The sequence below is a fragment of the Rhinatrema bivittatum genome, chromosome 9, assembly GCF_901001135.1.
Source record: "Rhinatrema bivittatum chromosome 9, aRhiBiv1.1, whole genome shotgun sequence".
NCBI lineage: Eukaryota > Metazoa > Chordata > Amphibia > Gymnophiona > Rhinatrematidae > Rhinatrema > Rhinatrema bivittatum.
Window position 1 is genome coordinate 253,207,936 of NC_042623.1, and position 20,268 is coordinate 253,228,203.

The window sequence follows — 20,268 nt, forward strand, 5'->3', positions numbered from 1 at the left end:
GCATTTTTGGGCGGGCGTATCAAAGAAAGTCTATGACTGATGAGGAAGATTCTAAGATCTCCCTTACGCATTTGATAATTATAGTGTCGTTCTTGCAGATTCGCGAAGAACTGCGTTTGGGGGATCTCCCACTGTGTTTGAAGGTGTTGAAAAGAATAAAAGGCATTAGTTTCCTCATCTATCCACTGGGAGAGAAGGCGGAAGCTTTTGTTGGTCCATGACCTGAAGGCCCCACTTCCCCAACCTGGTATGAAATCATTACCCACTAGAGATATGAAGGGAGAAACACGTCAGCTGCACCCAATCGACTGGCGCCACTATCACCACGCCTTGCCATAGGCTCTCAGCCAAAATGGGACAGGGAGCACAGAGGTTATACTAGTGGGGGGGGGGGGGGGGGTAAATGTAGAAAGTTCAGGGGTGAGAAAGGGCGACTCAATCTTGGAATAAACCTTCAACATCGAATTTGGTGTGTCCCGCAGCCCAATCATGGATTTGACACATACAGCAAGCAATGTTGTATAAACGTGGGTCAGGTAGTGTTTCTCTACCCAATCTCTGTCAAGCCTGAGTACATCAAATTTGACACTGGCCCGCTTTTCCCCCCCCCCCCCAGAGAAACAAGTCTACTATAGATCAAAAAGCTCTAATATCCCTCTCCTTTAACCAAGAAGGGAGCATCTGAAGACAATAGAGAAACTTTGGGACCACCATCTTGACGAGAGCACATCGCCCCAGAATAGATAGTGGAAGATCTTTCCAATGACGAAGCTGAAGCCTTGATTTTTTGATTATGGGTGTAATATTCGTCTCATAATTTTTTGTTCCTGGCATCCAGGTGAATTCCCAAATAGCATATAGAAGATTGTGCCCAGCTCAAGGGGAAGGGACCCTGCCCTTGAGTTGTGGCAGTGATACAGCAAGGGGCAAGTCTTCAGATTTGTCAAGGTTCAAGTGGAGACTCGCAAAAGAGCTGAATATGGATATGATATGCAGTATATCACTTAGCGCTTCCCTTGGGTTCCTAATAAAAAGCATATCATCAGCAAATAATCCCATCTTTACCTGTTGGTGTTGTAATAGGATACCTTGATACTAGTCTAAGTTGTGCAGCCTGATATCCAATGGTTCCAAAGAGAGTACAAAGAGTAGGGGGGTGAGGGGGCATCTTTGTCGGGTACCTCTGCCCAGCGGGAAAGAAAATCTGAAAGCACCTCGTTGACCAGGATTTGGGCCTGTGGTTGACAATAAAGAAGCTGAACCCAGGCAATGAACCTTCCCGAACACCAAATCGGTCCAGGGACCAAAAAGATAAGGTCATTCCACACAATCAAACGCTTTAGCCACGTCCAGGCTAAGCAACATGCCATCGGGATTGCTTTGAGTGGGGGCCTGCAGGGCCAAAATAGCCTTAAATTGGTCACTGAGAGGCAGCCTTTAATAAATCCAGTTTGATATCTATGTACAACCTGTTGTATTACCCGATTCAAGTGTGCTGCCAGCACAGCCGCTAATATTTTTATGTATTGGTTCAATAACGATATCGGCCTATAGCCGTCAGGTGATTCCACATTTTTCCCTGGTTTGGGAATACTATGGTGGCAACATTTTGTTCTCCCCCAACGAAGCCCTGAGTGTGCGCTGTGTGAAACATGCGGATCATAGATGGTGCTATTTGGGGTCCTAGTAATTTGTAAAACTCAGGGCTGAATCCATCTGGTCCCAGGGACTTGGCTAAGGGTAGCTTCCGAATAACTTCAAGCACTTCTTTCAACTGAACAGGGGTCGCCAGATATTGTTTGGTCTCTTCGGAGAAGCGCAGGACCATCAGCTCTTTGAAAAATTCATCCCTATTTGAATTGGAAGAAGGTACAGAAGTGTATATTTGCTGAAAATAGTCAACAAAACTGGATAAAATTTCCGAAGTATGAATGGTGTACCTGGACTTCACCTGAAGATGCTGGATTAAATCCCGCAGGCCCCTACTACCCTTAACTAGTCTTGCAAGTAATTAAAGCAAGTTTGCTTACCGTAAACGGTGTTTCCGTAGATAGCAGGATGAATTAGCCATGCTGTATGGGAACTGTCCATCAGGGCCCAGGAGGCGGAGCTTTGTAGCAGAGTGTAGATCTTTGATCCTCTGCGGCTGCGCGTGGGTTCCCGCGCAGCATCAACGGTTCTCCTCAGTCTGTATTTAAGCAAGCGCGTATCGCGGACCTATCGACTGCCAGGGAGGCGGGTGGGTCAGCATGGCTAATTCATCCTGCTATCTACGGAAACACCGTTTACGGTAAGCAAACTTGCTTTTTCCCGTCGATAGCAGGGCTGAATTAGCCATGCTGTATGGGAGTCCCAAGCCCCCGTACACGCTGTTGTCGTCCGGTAGCGTGAGTTGTTGTGGCAGTCGTAGATCACTTAGCTACTGCGTGTAAAATTGTGTGTCCCAGAATTGCATCTCCCGCTGACTGTTTATCTATGCAGTAGTGAGATGTGAAGGTGTGTAGGGAAGACCACGTGGCTGCTTTGCATATATCTACTGGCTGCACGTTGCGGAGATGTGCTACCGATGTCGCCACGGCTCTTAATTGATGAGCCTTGGGTTGCGCAAGCAGCGGGGCTCCTTTTTTGGAATAGCAAAACTTGATGCATTGAACTATCCAGCTGGCTATGGTGCGTTTGGTTACCGCTAAGCCTGGAGCATTTGGATTAAATGACACAAACAGTTGTGATGTCCTGTTTGGGGAATGTGTCCTCCTTTTATAGTATGCCAATGCTCTTTTACAATCTAATGTGTGTAACAAGCGTTCCCTGTCGTTAGCGTGTGGTTTGGGAAAAAATATCGGCAAATCTATAGTTTGATTGAGATGAAATGTGGAAATCACCTTTGGTAGGAACGAAGGGTGAGTGCGCAGGACAACTTTGTCATGATGAAATTGTAAATACGGTTCATAGTGTACCAGTGCTTGTAGCTCACTGACTCGTCGTGCTGACGTGATGGCTACCAGAAACACTACCTTCCAGGTGAGGAACTTCAGGTGTGCCGACTCCAAGGGTTCGAATGGCGGCTGGGTTAGTTGTTCTAGAAGTACATTTAGATTCCACGGTATCGGTGGTTTCACGATCGGTGGGCGTAAACGTAAAAGACCTTTAAAGAATCTGGACAGTAACGGGTGTTCCGCCACCGAGTGGTTGTGCAGTGGTTTATGATATGCCGCTATTGCACTGAGATGCACTCTGATCGACGAGGTTGCTAATCCAGAGTCATAGAGAGACTGTAGGTAATCCAGTAACGTTGCTGGGGGACAGTCCGTAGGTGAAACACGCCTTTCGCTGCACCAGTTGTAGTAACGTTTCCATTTGAACGAGTAACACTTCCTTGTTGACGGTTTCCGGGATTCGAGAAGAATGGTTTGTACCGTCTGAGATACCCCTTGCTCCGTTAAAGATGCCCGCTCAATCTCCATGCAGTTAGATGGAGGGAGGATAGGAGTGGGTGAATGAGTACTCCGTCGTCTTGCAGGAGAAGGTCTGGCCTGTCCGGAAAGCGGATTGGGGTCATCACCGATAGCCGTAACAGATAACTGTACCACGGCTGTCGAGGCCACGCTGGTGCGATGAGTATAAGTTGACCGTGATCTGCCATACATTTTTGTATGGTTCTCGTTATTAATGGGATTGGCGGAAAGGCGTATAGGAGACTTGCCGACCAAGGGATTAGGAAGGCGTCCTGCGATAAGCGGGACGGGCTGGGTCGGACTGAGCAGAATTGCGGTAGTTGGGCATTTTCTTCCGTGGCAAAGAGGTCTATGGTTGGTTTTCCCCAACTGTTGAAGATCTCTTGTAGTACATCGGGATTCAATTGCCATTCGTGTGGGTAGAAGATGCGGCTTAATCTGTCCGCTCTGGTGTTTACTATGCCCGGAAGATAGGTCGCTTGAAGATGAATGGAATGTCTGTGAGCATGAGAAAAAATCTGAAGCGTCTCCCTGCACAGGGGCCATGATCCCGATCCCCCTTGTTTGTTTATGTAGAACATCGCCACCTGGTTGTCCGTGTAAATCATCACTCTTCTTCCCTGCAGATAGTTTTGGAACGTGAGTAGGGCATTCCGGATTGCCCGGAGTTCTAGGAGGTTGATCTGCAGCTCCTGTTCTGATAGGGACCAGAGGCCTTGTGTCTCTAGGTGGTCTAAATGTGCCCCCCATCCCTTCCGTGAAGCGTCCGTCGTGAGGACTGCATTGTGAGGTGGGGGGTTTAACGGTGCTCCTTTTTCGAGAGTGGGTTTCCTGAGCCACCAATCGATATCCTGTCGCATCGGATTGGTTACCTGAACTCGTTTGTGTAATGGTTGGGAGTGTTGTGTCCATTGCCTCTTGAGACCCCACTGGAGGAGCCGCATGTGGAGTCTGGTATTCGGGACCGTAAATATCGCCGCTGCCATATGCCCTAGAATTTTCAAGATGGACCTGGCTGTGGTACATCTCGTGTGTTGTAGAACCCTGAGTAAGGAGCACATCTGAAACTTCCTGTCCTCTGGTAGGAAAGCCCTGACTCGAATTGTGTCCAGTCGAGCTCCTATGAATTGCAGGATCTGCGAGGGCTGTAAATGTGACTTTGGAAAATTGATCATTAATCCTAGGCGTTGTAAGCATGCTATCGTTATGCTGAGATGCGACTGTAGGACGTTCGGGTCCGATGCTATTATTAACCAGTCGTCGAGGTAAGGAAATATGGTCAGACCTTGTAGACGAAGGTGGGCCACCACCACCACCATGCACTTGGTGAATACCCTGGGGGCTGCTGACAGTCCAAACGGCAGGACCTTGTATTGGTAATGTTTGTTGCGATACTGGAAACAGAGGTACTGCCAACAGGATTTGTGGATAGGAATGTGCGTGTACGCATCCTTTAGGTCTATAGAGCACATCCAATCCCTGGGTTGAATTAAAGGTAGGATGGATTTCAGAGATACCATCTTGAACTTCTCTCGTACCAAGCACTTGTTGAGCTCTCTGAGGTCGAGGATGGGTCGATCGCCCCCCGTTTTCTTTGGAATGAGGAAGTATGGAGAATAGAAACCCTGGCCTCTCAGCGCCCGCGGGATTATGCGGATTGCGTTCTGATGGAGAAGATTGGTTAACTCCCGGGCCAGTTGTGGATGTTCTAGGTGTCTCTGATTTAGGGGGAAATGAGGTGTGACCGGTTGGGATAGGAAATGTAACCGATACCCTTCCTTTACGATGTCGAGTACCCACTGATCTGTCGTGATGGCCTGCCATTCGGTCAGGCAAGCCGTTAACCTGCCCGGGGGATATTCCGGTAAATGGGGTGTTGGTGGTGGCCGGGAGTTCAAAAAGACTGCGTGGTCTTTGCTGGAACTGTCGACTGTTGTGGCTGTTGTTGGCGTTGAGCGCGAGGCCGTCCCCTCCTCTGCTGTTGCTGCTGCGGAGGGTTGTTGTTTGGCTGCCGGTTATACGGTAGGTAGTTCTGCTGTCTAAAATTTTGATAGCTCCTGTACTGTTTCCTGGGAAACTGTGGTCGGCGCGTCGAGGAGAAATATCGTTTCGCTGGCACTGGGGCCGCGAGTGACTGGACCGCTATCGCTTGATCTTTTAGCTTACTGACCGTATCTTGGAGGCGGTCTCCAAAAAGGTTCTCCCCCGTGCATGGCAAATTTGCGAGCTTCTCATGAAGGTCTTCTCTAATAGCACTAGCTTTGAGCCAGGCCAGACGTCTAGCTGCTATTGCCATGGCGGAAGCCCTGGACGAGTTTTCGAATCCCTCGTATACCGCCCTCAGCATATGTCGGGTGCACTCCTCCATATCCGAAATTACCGCCGGTGTGGAGTCTCCTAAGGACGTGAACAGACCCTTAGTGGCTTGTAGGCACTCATACATATATTGTACCATATAAAAATTATGGTGTTGGATTCTCGCTGTCAGCATAGCGTTTTGGTAGACGCGTTTGGCAAAATCGTCTAAGGACTTATTGTCCTTTCCTGGTGGGGCGGACGCATGCGTCTTCGCTTTTTTAGACTTTTGTAAGGCGGATTCCACCACTATGGAGTCATGTGGTAGTTGTGGCGTCGCATACATTGAAGGCTTTTGGAGCTTAAATTTTAAATCAGTCTTTCGGGATACCGACTGTAAGTTAAAGGGGGTCTCCCATGACTTTTGCAGGACACCATGGAGTATTGCATGAGGTGGGAGAGCAGCCGGCTCTCCGGGCGCATCAAAAATTTTGAGCAATCCCAAGGTTTCTGCTCTTGGTTCCGGTAGCTTTTGCACCTCTAACTTTAGTATATTTCCCATCTTTGCAATGAATTTGGGATATGTGAGATCCTCCGGAGGGGAATAGGGTTCCGCTGGTTGTTCCGGAGGATCCGACGGGTATCCCGTTGAAGATGTAGGCGAGGAATGCGTAGACTCTATAGTCCTTGCCGGAGACGGTGAGTGGACGGCCGATCCCTGCGGAGATGGGGATCGGGAAAATGGTAAATCCCTTTGTGGGCCCGGGCTAGCAGTGTCTGCCGGGCTCGCAGCCTCCGGTGGTAGGGTGTATGTCGACTGCAGTGTCTCAAAAAACCCGGCTAGGGAATGTGTCAAGTCCCAAAAAGCTTTCGATGTGTGGGGCGGCATCGATGGTGGCTTTTCCCTCTGTGTGGAGTGATATGGTACCTCTACTGGTGGAGGAACAGAAGTACCTTCCCCCTCCGAATCTTCACTCCATCCCATTCCTTCTCGAGGAGTGGATTTTATACTCCTCGAGTTGTTGGATGATGAGGATGAAATCGGGATAATCCCTTGAGAAATCGAGCCCGATCTCTGAGATGTACTCTTATGTTGTGACGACGAAGAAGAGGAGGATCTCCTTTCTTTACGATGAGAGGCATGATGCCTTTTTGCACTGTGCTCCCTAGTGGTGGATCTGGAAGAGCCCGAATGATATCGATGCCTTTTTTGTGTTGAAGGCCGAGTACTTTCTCGAGATTTCCTGTCTGACTGTGTTTGTAAACGGTGTCGACCACCTTGCTTTGAAGTGTGGCCCGAGTGTTCATGGTGAGTACCTGTGGTACTCCGCAGGTCCCCCTCTGGATCTTTAAACTGTCGATCCCTTTGGGAATTTTTATCCTCTGTCAGGGATTCTGACCAGGGGTCCCGTTGTTCGGGTGCCCCGGATGCTTCGGTGTCCGCTGCCGCGGTATGGCGAGATGTAGGCCTTGGTGCTGCCGTTGATCTGGAGTGGGATGGTTTCGGCTCCCTTTGTAGTTGAGATTGCAGCCCCGATTGAGTTGACGGCGCCGACTTAGGCTCCCGTGCCGACTGAGTCTCCGGCGCCGAACGAGGTTTCGGCGCCGATTGAGGTTTCGGCGCCGACTGAGACTTCGGAGCCGGGGGAGGTTTCGGCGCCGATTTCGACTCCGCATGGGTCTTCGACGCCGGGCGGGTTGTCTGCGCCGAGTGGGTCTCTGGCGCCGAGTGGGTCTTCTGCGCCGAGTGGGTCTTCGGCGCCGAGTGGGTCTTCGGAGCCGAGTGAGGTGACGGCGCCGAGAGAGGTTTCGGCGCCGAGAGGGTTTTGGGCTTCGATTGTGCCTTCATGGACTGCGTCGGCGCCGCCTGTGACTTCTTCGGCGTCCTTTCAGTCCTTTTAGGAACCTTTACCGGAGGTTCCCTGTCTCTATATGGGTCCTCCTTTCGTGATAATAGTAAGGATCGGACCGGGTTGTCTTTAGTATGCGTTAGGGTACTAGGCTCAGTCAACCTGAAAGGCCTTTGTGTCCCCACGTGCAGCGGCTCGGAATTGAGACCAGGGCCCTGGTCTCCCTTCTCCTTGGGTTTCCGCTTTGCGTCTCGGACCTTTGGCGATTGAGGGTCCCACGAAGTTGCTCTCTTACCCGCTTTCGTCTTGGATTTTGGGGCCGGAGAGGAGTGAGTTGTGGACGCCTTGTCCTCCGTCGAGAGCGCCAGCCACCAGTAGCTCCTGTGTCGCCTGGCCCTCGGGGACATTTTCGCGCAGTGTTCGCAGTCGGACTGGTCATGGTCGCGTCCCAAGCAGCGGTAGCAGCGATCATGTCCGTCTGTGACGGACATGATCTTACCGCACGGACACGGCTTGAAACCCGACTTCTGCGCTGACATTCTTTTTTTTTTTTTTTTTTTTCCTCTGAGGAGAAAAGGCTCCGCGTGCTCTCCAGCGCGCGGAAAAAAACAGACTGAGGAGAACCGTTGATGCTGCGCGGGAACCCACGCGCAGCCGCAGAGGATCAAAGATCTACACTCTGCTACAAAGCTCCGCCTCCTGGGCCCTGATGGACAGTTCCCATACAGCATGGCTAATTCAGCCCTGCTATCGACGGGAAAACGGGATTTATTTCCCCACTGGTATAATTTAAATTTATAATACAACAGGTTGCGCTGTGCTTTTGCTGTGAGAAGGGCATTCATCTCCTGTCTGGCTTGCATCAATTCCTTTTTGGTGGAATCAGCTAATGTTTGGGCATGCAATTGTTTTAAAGAGCGTATTTTGTTTTGTAAGGTCTAGAAGGTCTTGTTGGTATTTCTTTTTTTTTGTATGCAGAGTAAGCCAGGATATGGCCATACAACACTGCCTTCGCGGCATTCCAAAAGGTAATATTGTCCTCATCTTCCATATCATTAAGACACTTATAATCTTCTCATTTCTTCTTAAGAAATAAAACAAATTTGGGGGATCATCATGCAACCAGGGGGACATTCTCCATCGCCTGGAGGGTTGGGCATCTAGAACAAATTCCAGGTGGCACAGCACTGTGTCGTGGTCTGAGAAGACTACAGGGTCAATATTACAGCCTTCCACCCTAGAATATAGAGTAAGTATTCCAATCTGGCATATACCCAGTGGGAGTGAGAGTAATGCGTGAAGCCTGCCTCCTCCAAGTGAACTGCCCGCCATACGTCGATCAGCTGCAGATCCTTGCATAGATAGCTGATACCTAAATTTGCTTGATTTTTTTTTTTTGGGGGGAGGGGGCGAGTTTGCAATCTATGGTGAGATTATCGGTGGTATAAAATCTCCCCCCATTAGTACAGTATACTCAGTCCATGGGGCTACTTGAGAGGTCAATTGAGAAAAAAAAACGGTGTGAATAAGAATTGGGGGCATAAATATTTACTAGCAGGACTTTGAGCCCCTGTAGGACTCCCCTCACAATTATGTATCTACCTTCCGGATCTGATGTTGCGCCCTCACAAGTAAAAGCAAGGTGCTTGGCTATCAGGATGGCAACCCCCTGTTGGCTAGAGGAGAAGTAAAAAAAACATGACCAACCCACTCTCATCAGCTGCTGAGCACCAGAAGCTCAAGGAAGTGTGTTTCCTGTAAAAAGCTACTGCTACTCTTTTGCGTTTAAAATACTGTAGCACGAGTCAGAAATATTTAAACTTTTTTTAAGCAGTTCTAAAATTCAATTTTCTGAAAGCAATAGATCTTGCTACCAAACTCATGAAATCTATGTGCAATTGCATGTAAGTATCTAGAGGTGGCATACATTGTGGTGGCAAATTTTAAGAGGCATGTCATCTCGAGAACAGAGTAAGCTTACTGCTCTCTTTTTGTAATCTTTAGGGAGTGCCTATAATTTAAATTTTAAATGCTGCTGGTACTAAATAAAAAAAAGTTTATTTTTTTTTTTTAAACAAGCCAGCCAACATCATGTAGAATGCTGCGCAGGTTTCAACTCATTGTCTACCACAGCCACAGATGCACAAACTGAGTAACACTGCACACATCAGCCTCCAGTACTGCTTAGAAGCTTAAGGGATAAGCACTAGAGAAAACAGATGATGTCAGATAGACAAACAATTGTGCACTGTGAAGCATATGGGCAAAATGAGAGTAACCTGAGCTCTCAGGAAGTACCATAATGTCCAGATTAAGGCACTTTTGAGCTTAGTTTATGTCATAATAGGAATAATTTTTCTTGATTGTGAAAGATTTGCAGTTTCGACCCAGTCTTTCACGCAACTAATATGGCAACACAAAACTACCTGATCAGCCAGTCACCTTGCAGCTTTCTGATCACACTATAAAGAGTTGTTGATACCTGTATCTTTACTAGTATCTAAGTAGAGAAACTGGTAGCATATAACTTGCACTCTACAGGTGCATAAAAGAGAATTCCAGGAGGAAGGAGGACAATCACCCACCATGAATTAAAAGCTCTGAATCTTTGTTTAATTCATACAATCGAAAAGCTTCTTCTAATTCCAGTTGGGAAGAGACTGTGCAGGGGTCTCCTAACATCAAAAACATGAAAAAGATGTGTCAGATTGAAGGTAACATAAAAGAATCAACACTTAATGCTTCAGTAAAATGGACTGTACAGAGCAAGTACTTACTACCTGTGAACCATTTTTGCCATCTTAATGCCCATAAACAATTCAGACCTGTTCATAAAATGCTATGCACAGATTATCTAATTGAATGTTACTTACTGTAAGTCATCTGGCAAAGAAAACCATTTCCCAATATATACAGAAACAAAAACCTGTACAAGCAGTGTGAAAAAAAAAAATCCAGGAAGTTATCAGATACCTTAACATGCATCACTTGCCTAACTGGCTTCCAGGCCCCAGCTGGAAATGTTTATTTTGAGAAACAGTTTTCCTGGGTGTGCCTAGATAAAATCTATCAGGACACTGTACTAACAAAAGGAAGGAAGAGAAGAGAAGAGAAATGGTGGTATGACAATCTGCTCTTTTATTCTGCAACTGAATTCGGGCCCTGGGAAGGAAGTGACCCAACAGTGCCAATGAGTCCTTGTGAAACTAGTAACAAAGGTCCAAGAAAAATAAGAAAGAATAGAGACTTTGTAACCACAAGTGGGCATTTTCCTCTATCCCACCATTTATGCTTTTGTAATGTTTTGCTTAGTGTCTGTTCCTTGGGCTTGCAACAAATGTTTCAAGGTGCGTGTGGAACAGTTGATAGTTTTGATATAGTTCTGGTGTCCTTCTCGGACACAATGTTCTTCAAAAGTCAGCTTTCTGTCCTTGAAGGGAGCCTTGCTTTTGAGGCTTTTAAGCATAGGATTTTCCTTTGACTATCTTGTCTTGGTTCAACGGTCTCTGGCTTTCTGGGATCACAAAGTGGCATTTGCACTGGTTCTCTCTGAAAGCTATTTATTCAGAACAGAATGAACCTCATAAATGGTTTTCATCTGATCTTGTATATGGAACCACAGTTCTTTCCAGCCCAAAAATAAAATCTGTTCCTACCAAATTTACTCTAGTCATCTAACTTCTCCTGAATTAAGTGCCAAGTCTCCATTACACTTTTAAATACAATTGATCTATTTAAAAATCTGCTTGAAGTATGAACGTCTTCACAAACCCCAACTGAAAGTGCAGCAAAATTTCATATGTTGGGCTATATTGCATCCTGATCTAAATTACCCAAGTATATAACATTTGTATGAGTGCTCTCTCAACTGAATTTTGCAAATCAAATAAATGTAATCTATTTTTACTGTCAACTATTTAAGACAAGTGCTGGTTTGGCAGCGATGCATAAACGTTAGTATTTTGATTCACAAAAGAGAAATAACCACGAAGGAAGGGTGTGGAGGGAAGATTTACCTTCTTCATCAATCCACTTCATGGTAAAAAGCTGCTCATTATCAAAAGAGCACATATCACGAACCTCGTTGCAAAGTCCTTCAAATGAGATGGAGGGTTCAAAATGTGTTATCATGATGTCACTAAGAGGGGAAAAAATTCCAAAAAAAAAAAAAAAGGATTACAAGAATGATACAAGATTAAACACTGAGAATTTATACTTCTAGCATGGTTTCTTTTCACCTCTGCAAATAAAGGCACTCAAACAGAAAACAGGAAATCCACATCCACTCCCAGAACAAGTCATTTGTGCCAACCTACCCATCTAATGATTCACCTTTTAAGAATCTAACATCAGGTTTAAAAGTGGACTTGCTTTCTTTAATATTTTGTCAAGGACATTCCAGGAAGTCACAGCACCACATGCAAAATGAATGTCAAACGGTGGTCATAAAGGCCACACAGCAAGCAGTACACAACTGGTGGAAACACTTCTATGGGCACAGAGACATGGAGGTGATATAAAAAGACAAGTCCTAATCCTGGAAACTAGGACCATCTACCTTATAAATGGGCTCTGACCGACGGCCCGCAAATGCGCAGTAGAGAGCAGCTCTACCGCGCATGCGCGGGCGAGCACGTCGGTCAGAGCGGAGCTAAGATGGCGCTGGGAGGAGCAGCAGCGGTGGATCGGCGGCGACGATATCGGGCGGTGCAGTGGCAGTATGCGAGTGTCAGGCGGGCCGAGCGGCGGCAGCGATATCGGGAGGAAATGTGGCGACGGTGGCATAGAGCAGCTGAGGTGCGCGCTGGGGAGGGATCCCCGGAGACCTCCCGTCTCCATGAGCAGGCCACGCTGAAGAGCATAAGAGGGAGAGGGAGAGAGAATGATGGGGGAGGTGGATGAGTGACTGAGGTGAATGAGTGAGGGGAAGGGGGAGTGAGGGAAAAGAAGTGTAGACGGGTGCAGTGTCCGAAAACAGACCGAATTTTTTTTTTAATGTGGCTTGTTTTAACGGGCTTAACGGCTTGTAAAGGAATATAGGAACTTAATCTCTGTCAGTTCAAAGCAAACAAAATGTTCTGGCTGTTTCAAATGCAGTAAAATCTAACCAACATATTTAGGCAGTAATGGGTTTGTTTTTTTTTCTTTTACAATAACTAACGTATAAATTTTGAAGAGCAGGAGAAGAAAACATTTTCCCTGTCCAGTTTTACCAAAAATAAACTATGAAAGGCTCTGGCATCTCCCATTCCTCCAAGCCATAAACTGGGAATTTATACATCCTTCCCTTACCCACCCACCCCCTTAGTTTCTGCAAATAAATGTACCGGTATATAGTGAGTAGAAAGTGATGCTGCTTTAAGAAAAGGGTGAGGCAAACACTGGCCACAAAATCCTTACCAAAAGTCAGAGCAGGTTTAAAAACGTGAAAAAGCCCTCCCAGGTAGAAGTCCTCATTTTGGGATTATCTGAGGCCACATTTAAAGACAAGGAATCAAGGAATGGAATGTGTTGGGAAGACAATTGCAGCTGACTGCTTACAATCAGGCCCATACAGTAAACTGCGCGGGAGAGCCGGCGCTCCCAGGCACGCGCCCCCTCTCCCAACGCGCGCCCAGGCACCTCTCCTGGGCGCGGGAGGTAGTATTTAAATTGGAGCCCGCGTTAATAAGGAGGCGTTAGGGTCAATAGCGCATCCCTAGTGCCTTATTGGTGGAAGCAGCAGCTGTCAGCGGGTCTGACAGCAGACGCTTAAATTTTACCGGCGTCTGTTGTCGAACCCGCTGACAGCCATGGGTTCAGAAAACGGACGCTGGCAAAATTGAGCATCTGTCTTCCAACCTGCGGGCAGATTTATTTTTTAAGAAGATTTTTATTTTTTTTATGTTTGAGGCCTCTGACTTAATGTCGCTATGATATTAAGTCGGAGGGTGTACAGAAAAGCAGGGGTTTTTTTTTTGCTTTTCTGTACACTTGCCCGGTGCCGTCTGAAATTAACTCCAAGCGCACAGTTAGCCCCCGTTTTTTTTTGACGCGCTATTATTACCCTTATACAGTAAGTGGTAACAGTACGTGGAAAACGCGCTGTCAACCCCCACGAAACTAATAGCACTCATCACATGCAAATGCATGTTGATGAGCCTATTAGGTATTCACCCGCAATACAGAAAACAAAATGTGCGGCCAAGCCACACATTTTACTTTCAGAAATTAACTCTTGCCAATGGCAGGAGTTAATTTCAGTCAGCACCAGGCAAGTGTACAGAAAAGCAGAAAAAAAAAAAACTGCTTTTCTGTGCACCCTCCGACTTAATATCATAGCGATATTAAGTCGGAGGCCCCAAAAATAAAAAAAAAATAAAAATATTTAAAATATATATATCTGCCCACAGTCCGCGGGTTGGAAGACAGACGCTCAATTTTGCCGGCGTCCATGATCCGAACCCGTGGCTGTCAGCGGGTTTGACAACCGATGCCGGTAAAATTGAGCGTCAGCTGTCAAACCCGCTGACAGCTGCGGCTTCCACCAATAAGGAGGCGCTAGGGACGCACTAGTGTCCCTAGTGCCTCCTTATTAGCACAGGCCGTAATTTAAATACTAAATTGTGTGCCCAGGAGAGGGGCCTGGGCACGAGTCGGGAGAGCCGGCGCTCGCCTCGGAGCACTGGCTCTCCCGCGTAGTTTACTGTATTGGCCTGTTTGGCAGGAGTTAATTTCTGAAAGTAAAATGTGCGGCTTTGCACATTTTACTTTCTGCATTGCGGGTAAATACCTAACAGGCTCATCAACATGCATTTGCATGTTGATGAGCACTATTAGCTTTGGGCTAATAAATTATTTAAATAATTATTTGGGGGGGGGGGGGGTTTCGCCGCGTGTTTTCCACGCTCTATTACCCCTTACTGTATAAGGGGTAAAAATAGCGCATCGAAAACGCACAGCCAAACGGGGGCTAACTGTGCGCTCGGCCGAGTGCATCGTTCTGTATTGGTCTGAATGTAAGATTCCGGTTAAAACAGCAATTTCAGAATCTTCACAGATAAATATATATTTTTTTTATGTATACAGTCAGCATTTACTGTATTGCTTTCTTTGTGGGGGGTTTTTTTTTTGCTTGCTCTGCTGCTCTTTTTAGTTTTATGATTTGGGAGTGGGTTTTTGGAGCAGGCCATGGGAAGGGGTGTTGCTTTTTTTTTTTTCCTTTTTCTCTCCCTCTTTTCCTCCTGCAATCTTTTTCCCCCCAAAGCCAACTCCTCTCTCTAGTAACCATTTATTAAATTAAGGCAGCTGACAGAGCTCGCATTAGGCTGCAGCTGCACGTCATTTCCTAGTGACCCAGTGGGGACACACCAATATGCGCTCCTCTCCCAGTGGCTGTACCAACACACCGTCCTCTGTGAGTGGCCCTGCACCGGGCCATGTCAACATGAACTCCTCTCCTAGTGGCCCAGTGGGGGCAGTGCTGATATGAAGTCCGCTCCTGACAGAGGAAGCCAATCCAGTATATGGCTCTCTCCTAGCCACACCTTGCTGTTACGTAGTTCCATCCAACAACCCAGTGCCTCACACCAGCAATGAAAGGTTAGCCACTCCAGTGATTTTCCACCCCCTGATTAAAAGTTGAAATTTTAACTTACCCATTAATTTCCTTTCCTTGAGTCCTGACAGATCAGTCCAGACAAGTGGGTTATGAACCCTGACCAGCAGATAGAGGCAGAGAACAAATTATTTTCTGACATAACCTTCTCTATATAGCCTGGTGCAGCAGGAAAGAAAGTCAGTAGTCTCTTGCCCAAGATAATCAACCTACTGGATGAAGCCCACCCAAACAGACTTTTACAATGAGAAAAGAAATTAGATTAAAAACTTATCCAGGTCTAATGAACAGGTCCTTCTGTTCTTAGTCTTCCTGCCCTCTGTGGGTTGCTCCTATTGTTAAGCATATATAAATTATTATTATAGAATTCATCTTTTCCCTTTTTGTATCACTTTCTTCCTATTGATCCTGGGTGGGCTCTGATCTGGTCTGTCAGGACTCAGGGAAAGAAAATTAATAAGTAAATTTATATTCACTTTCTTCTTCATCCTGCCAGATCAGTCCAAACAAATGGGATGTGCCCCAGCAGTATCTATCTTGGGCAGGAAGGAGTCAAACGAGCTCCCCAACCTCCTTGGACTGCAGTTCTCTAACGCTTGACAAAGGAGTATAGTGAGATCCCTATTACAGCATTTCATATGGAGCTAGCAGCCTGACTCCCCTGGACTTGACCCCCATCAATAGGGTTTACCTACCCTAAAGCGCCTGAAATTCTCCTCAGAGATGGCTCCCCAGAACACTGCCTTCAGCATCCAACCTTAATGGATGCTTTTCTCAGAGGCTCCCAAGGTGCCCCTGTTAGGGAACTGAGCACTAAGTTGAAGCCCCTTGCCGGAGACCACCATCTGCTGAAAACAGAGAATTACCGACTTTCTTTCCTGCTGCACCCAGGCTATATAGAGGAGATGTCAGAGAAAAAAATGTGTTCTTTGCTTCCATCTGTTGGTTGGGGGACATAGCCCAGTTGTCTGAATTTGTCTGGCAGGATGAAGAGGAAGCATTAATCTGTTGCTATACTATTATTTCTCTTGCATATTATACAAGTAAAAATAAAATCACCTCATACATTAAATTTGTGAAATAAATGTTGAGAGAGAAACTACTATTTGATTTTTAGCATACTATGTTAGCAACCAAGTTAATATTTTATCCTTATCAAATTTCATGGAGCATAACAGACTGTTTGCCTTGGGAAGGGGGAGGGATCGGTCTGTGTTTTCTGTTACAAATGAATAGAGCGGTGTTTGTTGAAGTTATCACAAACGTCTTACCTTTGATAATCTTCCACATTTTTATTGTGGTTTCTGTTCCTTTCTGTGATTTTCTGGTGGCAAGCTTCAACCATATGTTGACATTTACATCCCAAGGGCCCCTACTCAAAGACTGTTTCCATAGGCACACATGGCCAAGTAACTTTGTTTCTGTGCTCTATACAGAAGAATGGGAGTGGGGATAGCCTATTTTTAAATAAGGGCCTAAGAATGCTAGGAGAATAGAACAGTCCTGGATTTTTTTCTGAAGACACTTATTTTCTAATGACTGTCAAATTAATTTTTAAAAATATCATTTGCTAAGATACTGTAAGATATTAGTGGTTTGCTGGGCTAAAGGACAAAGCATATTACCGAAATTTTTTAAATTTCATTAATTGTAGTCAATACATTTAAACATTTTTATATACCGAAGTTCGTATGGACATCACATCGGTTTACATAAAACGATAGGGAAGAGGAGGAAGAGAGATCGGAAGAAAAAAAGTTACATTATAACAAATAACCGATTAGAAAAATAAGAGAGGCTAAGAGAAGTGAACAGGATAGAGAAGGGCAGATAGAAAAGGGGGAGAGGTTAGAGGAACAGGTAACTGCTTTAAGAAAACATAGAATTAACTCAAAAGGGGGAGAATGTACAGTGAGGGGGTAGGAGATTGTCAAATAAGAGTGGAGGGGTGTTGAGAGAAGGCCTGTTTAAAGAGCCAGGTTTTTAATTTACATGCAAGGGAAAACAATTCACTATTATTTTGGCATTTATAGAGCATCCCAAACCAGACTGCTTTATAACAATTTACATACAGATACAATGAGCCATCAAAGTGAACGGGCCTCGAGGCAATGGGAGAGAAGAGTGACGCGCTCAAAGTCACAACCAGCGTCAGAATGTGAATCCAGGTCTCCTCGCTCCCAGTCCTAACCACTAGAAAATCTGCTTCTTCTACAACTACAGAAATCTTCATTAAAAGAAAACTAATTTATGTATTTGTTCAGTCTCAAAATCAACCAACTCCCCTTTTTGACTGGCTTCAGTTCCAAATAAGTCAGTTGGTCAGAACACAATCTCAGACAAATAAATTATCTTTTAAGAACTCAAAGTGATTATAAACGTTGTTACCAGGCTCAAATAACAAAAACCCTCTGTGGTCAAGTACAGATAATGGGTCCTTTTTTTTTTTTTTTTAAACAATTTAAAAAAGCAACATTTCTTACTGTGATATAATGTAAACCACTTTATACTGAAATTTCCAGTAACTGTGGATGTGAATTTTAATTTCTTCACTCTTCAATCAACTATTTCTACCATAACACTAACATGAAATAATACGGTCAAAGCTAATAGGATTAAAAAAAAGCAAATTTCTGGAGGGCAGGTTCATTAATTAACTTATTAGTCAGGCAAGCATGGGGATCATAAAACTCCTACGACTGGAAATGAGCAACAAGAAAAGAATCTTCTGGGTATTTCCAAGTGACCTGATTAGGCACCACTGGATTCAGGATGCTGGGCTCAATGAACCAGTGTGTCTAACCCAGTACTACAGTACTTAAGTTTATCTTTATTTGATACTTAAGCTTTGAGTCACTACGATTTTTTCCCCCTAAACACAAAATGGGGAAATCTAGCCCTTGGTCAAATTTCTGTTGCTCAAATCTTAAAACTAATGTTAGGCAGGCAAAAGTATGGTTCAATTAGGTTTTACCTGCTTAGTTGGCTTTCCTCAAGTCCTGACTGACCAGTAGCCTGTGGGATTCTCCCTCCCACCAGCAGATGGGGGCAGAGGACGAAGGCTTCCTCTCTGACATCACTACCATGAAGGCTGGCCCAGCAGAGGGGAAGTCAGTAGTCTTGACAAAGCATGGCTTGTCGTTTGTATTTATATCCCCTCTTTTCTTTTTCTATTTAAGGAGACTTATCAGCTTGTTACCCGGCCTGCTCCCTTGTCTGTCTTGTCCTCCCCTGGTATTATAGGATACTGGTTCCCTAATTTCTGCAGCAAGAAAGAAAATGGTAAGTGGAGAACAACCTGCCTTCGCATTCAGCTATGCTCCCTTTTGTTTCTAATGTTCATTAGGTTTTAACTTACTTATCAAACACTGTTCCTTTATTCACATGCCCATTTATTCTTTTTTTTTAAGGGCGGGATCTAGACTGGTCTGTCAGTACTCGAGGAAAGCCAATTAGCAGATAAGTCTTAATTGAACCTTCCTCTTTGTCCTGCCAGACCAGTAACTTGTGGGATGGAACTAAGTTGTATTTGCCCTGGGTGGGATCCCTAGTGCTGCTTCCAAAACTCGTCTCCTCCCTTTCTTGAAAGTGTAATCTATAGTGTTTTGTAAAAGGTTTGGTCTGTTTTCTGTCCAAGACGCTGCATGTGCTCTTGTGGACTATGCCCTTAGCTCTTCTGGCACTGGTTTGTTCCTCATTATATAGGCTGTTGCTGTGGTCTCCTTAATCCATCTCGCGACTGAGGCTTTGGACACTGCCTACCCTTTCCTGGGTCCTATGAACTTCCTAAAGTCACTGGTCACTTCCAGGTACTTTAAGAGGCACCTACGAACATCTAGGAATCTCAAATCTCTGTGTTTCCCTGTGCATTCCAGGAAGAGAGATGGGCTGACAGATGAAATGTCCATGCTACCTTCCATAAGAAAGTTGGGTACCAGTCCGATTGTCATTTGTTTCCTTTTAAAAGGATAAGTACAAATTCCTGCGGGACAGCACTTGCAACTCCGAGATCCTTCTGGCTGAACACAGAGCCACTAATATCGCCATCTTTAGCGTTAGGTCTTTCAAGAAAACCTCACCAATGGGCTCAAAAGGCCCTCTGACTAGCGTCTTCAGTACCAAATTCAGGTCCCATGGCGGTACTATGACCTTCCCTGAGAAAGCGTACCACATCCGTGATAGCAGCCACCAATATTCTTCTGCATGGCCCTCTGAGGCATGCAATCGCTGCCACTTGCACCCTCAATATGTTAACCTCCAGCCCTTCCTGTAGAAAATGCAGGATTGAAGCAACCTCTGCTTTCATCGGGGCCAACCCTCTACTTTTACACCAGGCTTCCAAAACTGTCCAAATGGGACTATATGTGAAGGCGGCGAACTTCTTTCTGGCCTTTAATAGGTTCACGGTTTCTGGGACCGAGTACCCACTTCTGTTAAACCTTCTCCTTTCAACAGAGAGAATGTTTTCCGAGTTTGCCATTACTGTTGGCCCCTGCTTGAGGAGTGCTACTCTCCCTTTGAATGAGATTGGCTTTGCCTTCTTCAGTCTTATCCGATCAGCAAGCCAGGGACATCTTGGTGCTACCAAGAGCACCCAGCCTGGGGGTTGAGAAATCTTCCTGACCACCTTGTATGACATCTGATTTGCCGGCCAGGATTGGGACAGTGCGTCCACTCCCCCACATCTCCGTTCTTTCCTTCGGCTGAAGAACAGACTGGCCTTGATATTCTTTTTTTTGTTGCCATTAAATCCCACTGTGGGGTGCCCTATGCACCCATTATGAGCGCAAACACCTCCTCCAACAGCTTCCATTATCCCAGGTCTATCTTCCCTTGACTGAGGAAATCTGCCTGCAAATTGTCCATGCCTGCTATGTGCACTGCAGATGGATTCAAGAAATGCCTCTCTGCTACCTCCATGATGAGCTGGGCCTCCTTTGCTAGGGCTGCATTCTTTTGACACCCCCCCCCCCCCCCCTCCCTCCCTGCTTATTCACATAGGCCACTGCTGTGGCATTGTCCAAGCGCACCTGGACTGCTTTGTTCCTTAACTAGGATTGAAAATGGCCTA

The 20,268-nt window shown here is 45.8% G+C and overlaps 1 protein-coding gene across 1 annotated transcript in view; it reads right to left on the minus strand.

The window, feature by feature from the left end:
- PRKCI (protein kinase C iota) overlaps positions 1-20,268 on the minus strand; it is a 128,807-nt gene that overhangs the window by 101,023 nt on the left and 7,516 nt on the right. Inside the window, exons 2-3 of the mRNA XM_029615014.1 lie at positions 11,617-11,738; positions 10,186-10,275 (exon numbers count right to left, since the gene is read on the minus strand). Of these exons, the coding sequence (XP_029470874.1) occupies positions 10,186-10,275; positions 11,617-11,738 (212 nt within the window). The remainder of the gene's footprint in view (positions 1-10,185; positions 10,276-11,616; positions 11,739-20,268) is intronic.